This window comes from Cynocephalus volans, chromosome 2 (assembly GCF_027409185.1).
Source record: "Cynocephalus volans isolate mCynVol1 chromosome 2, mCynVol1.pri, whole genome shotgun sequence".
Lineage (NCBI taxonomy): Eukaryota > Metazoa > Chordata > Mammalia > Dermoptera > Cynocephalidae > Cynocephalus > Cynocephalus volans.
The window spans coordinates 221671069-221677644 of NC_084461.1; the positions used below are offsets into that span (position 1 = coordinate 221671069).

At 42.2% G+C, this 6576-nt stretch overlaps 1 protein-coding gene and 1 non-coding gene across 3 annotated transcripts in view; one reads left to right on the forward strand and one right to left on the reverse strand.

Annotated features, from left to right (window-relative positions):
• Positions 1–5229, forward strand: part of BMS1 (BMS1 ribosome biogenesis factor) — a 48287-nt gene extending 43058 nt beyond the window's left edge. For both annotated transcript variants that reach the window (XM_063087375.1, XM_063087376.1), the window contains exons 22-23: positions 4020–4181; positions 4681–5229. In XM_063087375.1, the coding sequence (XP_062943445.1) occupies positions 4020–4181; positions 4681–4911 (393 nt within the window). In that variant the 3' untranslated portion in view covers positions 4912–5229. The remainder of the gene's footprint in view (positions 1–4019; positions 4182–4680) is intronic.
• Positions 5230–5848: 619 nt separating this feature from the next.
• Positions 5849–5952, reverse strand: LOC134371319 (U6 spliceosomal RNA). The gene has a single exon (XR_010022757.1). It is a non-coding gene; the product is annotated as a U6 spliceosomal RNA (small nuclear RNA).
• Positions 5953–6576: the final 624 nt, after the last annotated feature.

Consider the following 6576-nt stretch of genomic DNA (forward strand, 5'->3'; position numbering starts at 1 on the left):
ATTTCTGTTTGATTCTTTTTTATGATTTCTATTTCTTTGTTGAATTTCTCATTCAGATCATGAACTATTTTGCTGAATTCATTAAATTGTCTATTTGTATTTTCCCACATCTCTCTGAGATTTCTTAAGATTATTAGTTTGAATTTCTTTTCAGGCAGTTCGTTTATCCATTTCTTTGTGGACAGTTACTAAAGAATTATTGTGTTCCTTTGGTGGTGTCATATTTTCTTGCTTTTTCCTGTTTCTTGTGTCCCCGTGTTGATGTCTGTGCATGTGGTGGAGCAGTCTAAACTTTACAGAGTAGCTTTCATAGGGAGAGATTTTCACCCACAAATGGGTATTAGGGTGCAGGTTGGGAAGGATGTGGTGGTTCTGGTTCTGAGTAGATGTGGTGGTATAGCCTTTGGTGCAGCTTTTTTAGCTGTGATCAACATCAGCAATGACTGGGTGCCTCTGTGGCCTAGGTTGCAAGAGTTTGTGGCAGTGGCAGCAGCAGCATGGGTTGTTAGAACCCTCCGTGTCAAGGGTTTTTGGAGTCTTTTCTTTTTTTCTCCACAATGGGGAGTCTTTATTGAAGGGATCCCTCCTGGCATCACATTTGACATGGCCCACATGCAGCTGCAGTGGCACTGGGTTCCAGGGCATAGTTGCTTAGAGTGGCTGTGGAGTCTGGGTTCTGAGCTCAGGGTCTCATGAACCTACTGCAGCGCCTGGGACTTTTGGGGCATAAGTTCACTCTCTGAGGCATGGATGGTTGCACATTGCCCACAAAGCTGAGGTCTGTGATCTGAGGCACATCCCAGCTGCTTGAGCCTAGGCAGCTGGGTTGTAGCTGTGACTCTTAGGGGCAGGGCATAGCACTGGCCCAGCTCCAAGGAAAAAGGGATGCTCTGGAGTTTCAAGCTTGGGTTGCAGGGCACAGCTACAATTCAGAAACCAGAGCCAATAGGGCACAGTAGCAAGATGCTCTGGAGTTTCAAGCTTGGGTTGCAGGGCACAGCTACAATTCAGAAACCAGAGCCAATAGGGCACAGTAGCAACTTAGGCCCTGGAGGATGAGGCCCCATGTAGTGGTGACTCTGAACCCTGGAATGGTGGGACACAGCAGTATCCCAGGCTCCTTGAAGCCAGGCACAGCATCAGCAAGGACCCAGAAATGGCAGAGCATAGCTGTGGCTTGGGCCCTGGGGTGCAGGGAGCAGCATAGTGACAGCTTCACCCCCTCAGGCAGGTCAGGGGGGTGCCTCAGCAGCTCAGACTTCAGAGGGCTAGTCCAGTTTCAGGGAAGCAGCATCCTATAGTTGTTTGGCCAAGGGTGGGGTTTCCCAGCTCAGCCAATTCTCTGATTCCCTAAGATGCAGAGGCCATCTCAGCTCAGCTCTGGGAGGTCCAGCTGCTCGGCTCCACCAGGGCATTGATTCTTTGGGAGGCAGGGCGCCAAGTCAGCTCAGTCCAAGGGGCAAGGTACAGCAGTGAGGTACTCTCAAGGTACTCTCTCTGCTGGGAGGCATATGGTACAGCAGCTTGGCCCCACAGGCTAGGAGGTAGCAGCAGCTTGGGTATGGCCACCACCAGGTAGGGGTGGTACAGGGACGAAATAGCCTCTATGGTGAAAGGCTGCAATGGCTACTCAACCCTACACACTCCAGCAGTGGTTCCAGTTCCAAGACGGCTTAGTGCAGTAGCAGTGCAGGCTTTGGGTGCAGGATACAGCATTGACTCCTTCTCTTGGGGGGGTGGTAGCCATGTGGACTCCAGGCAGCTCCCTCAGCTCTGCTAAGCACCTGTAAGGACTGCAGGACTCCCCAGTGACAGTGATTGTGGGTGACTATGATGGTGGTGGGGGCTGCTGAGGTTGCCTTGCTTACCTTATGCCAGTAGGGAGAAGTCATTCCTGGTTTTGAGCTGATGCCGAGTCAGGGATGTGGTGGCTGAGACGAGGTGTTTCTTTCCCTACTTCATGTGGTAATCCTGGTTTTCTGTACTCTACCAGATTTGTGCTATTCCTTTGATGTACTCATGTACTCTTCTTTAGTTATTTTCATCAGAATACAGGTGTTTTTTTGTTGCTTTGACTTTCTTGGGGGGGCGGGGATGAGTATAACGGATTTCTAGTCAACCATCTTGCTGATGCCATTCCCTCCTAAACTTTTTTTTGTGTACTTGTTTGAATTAATGTGCTAATATTTATTGAAGCAATGTGGGTTTTTATGAAAGTTTTAATTCCTTAATAAACATTTTATTGAAATGCTAACATGCATACAGAAAAGTGCCCAAATCATAAGTGGACAGCTTGATGAACTGCAGCAGGTTGCCATGCCCTGGATCAAGCATTTGGATCACCAGCACCACAGAAGCCCCCTGTGGTCTCTCCCAGTCACTGGCCCTCCTTCTCAAAGATAGCCACTGTCTTGACTCCTGATAATGTAGATTAGTTCTGCCTGTTTTTGAGTTCTATAAAATATAACACATACTGTTTGGTCTTCCTTCTTTGATTCAGTGTTATAAAATTCATCCATGTTCTTGTAGATAGCAGACATTCATTTATTGTTATTGTCGAGTTCCATTGTTTGACAATGTCACAGAGTATCCATTGATAGAAAAAATCATTTCCAGTGTTTAGCCATTAGAATGCTGCCCTGAGTGCTCACATATGAGTCGTTTGGTGGGAAGATACACATGCTTCTGTTTGAGGACAAGGGTGGGCTCCAGGCTACAGGCACACATGTGCTCAGCTTCAGAAATAGGGCACCTGTCGTATTCTGAAGTCACACCAGCTTCACTCCCACCAACAGCTTCTCAGGGTTTTCTACTCATTCCGCATCTTTGCCAGTAGTTGGCTTCTTTAGTATTCTTTTACTTTAGGTTTTCAGTGCCTGTCTGGATTCCCATTTTCATTTAGATTTGGTTCTGTGAAAACTTTTTTTATTTTCTTAACATTTTAACAATGCATTTGAAAAGATTTGCTGTCTGAATCCAGGATGTTCAGTTGTTTTGTAATAAGAGGGTAGTTCAACATATCCGTGTTTCATTCTGCTAGAAACAGAAGTTTCCCAGGCATTACTTTTTCTATAAAATAGTTAATAATAAAATTTTAAGTCATCTTCCATGAATTTTTATTAAAATATATTTCAGGATGTGGTGCCATTATCCAGCCTTTGGTGCTTACTCTTTTTTAAGAAAGATTTCTCTAGTTTATTTAATTGTAGAGCAATTTTGGTTCATAAGCAGAGAATATTAAATATTAGTATGGATGATGTCTTTAATAATAAATTTAAAGACATAACAAATATTCTCTATATAGTTGACAATGACCTTGGTAAAGGCCTGGGGCAAAACTTTCAACTTGTTAATATTTCTGAGGCAGATAAGAATTTTGGTTATCTTACTTAACTGAGGCATAAAACTTAGATTACCTTGAAGATTCAATGTATAGTGGTTTGCCATTATCTGTCATTTAAATCTCACTTTTCTCATCAGAAATAAATAAAGTTAAACTTCTTAATTAGAATTGGGGTTGGGGGTACTTTGGCTGCTGATTGGAGGAAGAACTATGTCCTTAAATTTAGAGAGGTTGATAGTCAAGATGGAAAGCTAGATTATTCTTTTTTTATTTGGCAGCTGGCTGGTATGGGGGTCCGAAACCTTGACCTTGGTGTTATCAACAGCATGCTCTAACCAAGAAAATCTGGATTATTCTTGTTAGGCTGGAGAAAAACCACCTCAGTGCCCCAAAGATAACTTTGGATCTATTCATCTGCTCTGTTGAAATCCCATAGTTCCGTACTGTAGAAATGAGCACAGTTTGTTCCTCTGCTTTGTCTAGAGTTATGGATGTACACTGAGGCAGTCCATATTTGATGGGTGATTGAATCCTGACTTCTGATGATCAGCAGACTCTAGCGTTACTGATGTTGTGAAAGAGTTAATCTGCTGGGGAAGATTTCATTCAAATGTTTTAAATGCACATAGATCATAATTTAAATATGTCACAGTCTTTGTTTTATTTTTCTTTTCAGCCGATCCTGCGGCAAAAGAAACATTTTAATTCACTCCACATTCCAAAAGCCTTGCAGAAGTCCCTGCCATTTAAGAACAAGCCCAAGACCCAAGCAAAGGCAGGCAAGGTGCCAAAGGACAGGCTGAGACCGGCCGTTATACGTGAGCCTCATGAAAGGAAGGTACTGTCAACGATGGCTTATTGCACTTGCATTTAGATGTGAAAGTAGTGCCTTCAGTAGCACAGTTGGCATTTCTACTGCATTCTCAGTTTTCATCAGAAGAGGGTAAGGGCCAGACTTACTCAGGGCACTAGAACTGGAAGTTGGAGGATGAGCCAGAGACCATTTCCCTTCCTTTGTTTAGTCATGCTCTGCTTTATGCATTTTAATGGGGAGTAATAGGTACACTATGAGTTAAGAACCACTGTGTCTTAGTTGCACAGTGATTAACAGAGATAGTTTTGTGGTAAAGGTCAAATATGTTCACACCTGTATCTCCATGTGAATTATGATTTCCTAGTTCAGGATGAATTTTCACTAGGTGAATATTTATTTGGAGCATGGATCGATTGTAGTTTAGATAACATCATTTGAGGTGTTTACACCCCTAAAGTGTAGAATGCAAGTGTGCTGTAGCTGTGAGAACATTCTGCTGCTCACTGGGTTTTGTCCTTGTCAGATCCTTGCGCTGCTGGATGCTCTGAGTACAGTGCACAGTGAGAAGATGAAGAAGGCCAAGAAGCAGCGGCATCTGCACAATAAAGAGCACCTCAAAGTGAAGCAGAAGGAGGAGGAGGAGAGGCTGAAGCGACAGAAGGACCTCAGGAAGAAGCTCTTCCGAATTCAGGGTCAGAAGGAAAGAAGAAATCAAAAGTCCAGTCTGAAGGGAGCTGAGGAGCAACTGAAGTGAGCCTTTAGAATGGAGGGACTGTCCTTTGGATCTGCAGAGATGAATGGTTTCAAATATCCTAGTACTTGTAAGTAACAAGTCAGGGGACGAGAGCCCAAGAGGGACCTCTTCATTGAATACGTCACCCGTACAATGCCTTCAAGAGGAGAAATGGGGAAGATTGTGCTGCTAAGACACATGTTCATTCTCAGCATCCTCGTAGTGTAGAGATTCAAAGCAGTGGAATTTATGGTTATGTGGATTCTCTCATTTTCCTCTACCTGTCTCAGTTTAATTATTTTGTGCTACAAAAATATCATTAAAATATTTTCCTGTTAATTTTGGCTTAGTAGTTTTAATTAGGGATATTATGCCTGACATTTGATTGTGGATAATTGCTTATACTACCACCTTCATGATGAGTCTTCCAGAAGGGGAAAAAATATTAACTTGAACCCTCATCTTTAATGTAAAATTTTAGAGAAGGGTATGTAGTTGTTTTCATGATTTTTTTGTCTGTTGTTGTATACTTTGATCACTGACCAGACATTTTATATCTTATTACATATTTCGTACATATTAGTGTAATAGCTAGGTAACTGTCAATAATTTTTTAAGGCTTTAAACTGAGAGATTGCAGTCTTAGGTACATATAGGGACCAAGGAAATAGTATATATTAATGAAGTAGGCTTCTTGTAATGTGCTTATATATTACACTCACACGGTCTTTTAAAATTGAACTTTTTATTATTGTAATCATTTGTATATTATTTTATATATTATGTACATATGATTATATGTTGAGGTAGTTATAGATTCACATACAGTAGTACACTTTGCCCACTTTCCTCCAATGGTAACATTTTAGAAATATCACAATCAGGATATTGATATTGATACAATCCACTGATAATATCAGATTTCCCAAGTTTCACTTATACTTGTGGGCATGTGTGTAAAAATGTGGAACACTTCATGAATTTGCATGTCATTTTTGTACAGGGGCCTTGCTAATCTATGTATTATTCCAATTTTAGTATGTGTGCTGCCAATGTAAGTACCATGTTACCTTTTAAAACATTGTATGGGCCAAAGGAAATTCTCCTGAGGCCCACCCGTGGATTTTCTGGCAGGATTGTGTATAGTTGGCATAGTCTGGGAGGCTTTATAAAAGCCTAAAACTGTCAGCAGGCAAGCGCTTGGCCTTGGACTTTATAAGAAGTACTGGGGAGGCGAGAATCCTGCCAGGTCTGGGTCTCCCTGGGAAGTGACAGTTGGAACATGCTGAGCAACTCTCGGTGTAAACCTTCCTCTATTCTTCAGGAAAAATTAGGAATATCAGTATCCAATATGCTGATAGGTCTGGGGACTGATGCATAATAAACCCATAATATTATAAAATAATGTAAAGCTAATTTCTATTGTTATATAATTTCTAATTGATACATTTTAGCATCTTGTGAGAAGCGTCTGTGCTGCAAGGAAAAGGCTCTGCTGACTTCCTTGCAGGTGAGACTCCAAGCTCTTCCACTGTCTTTCTTTTGCTGTGTTAAATTTTATCTCACTCCCTTACACTTTGGGAGTGTTACAGTGGGGTTGCAGCTTCTGCACTTGTCACTGAGAGCCGACCTTAGTCCTTGGCATTGTGCAGTAAGCCTGAAGCAGCCCTTCCCACCATTTTCTCC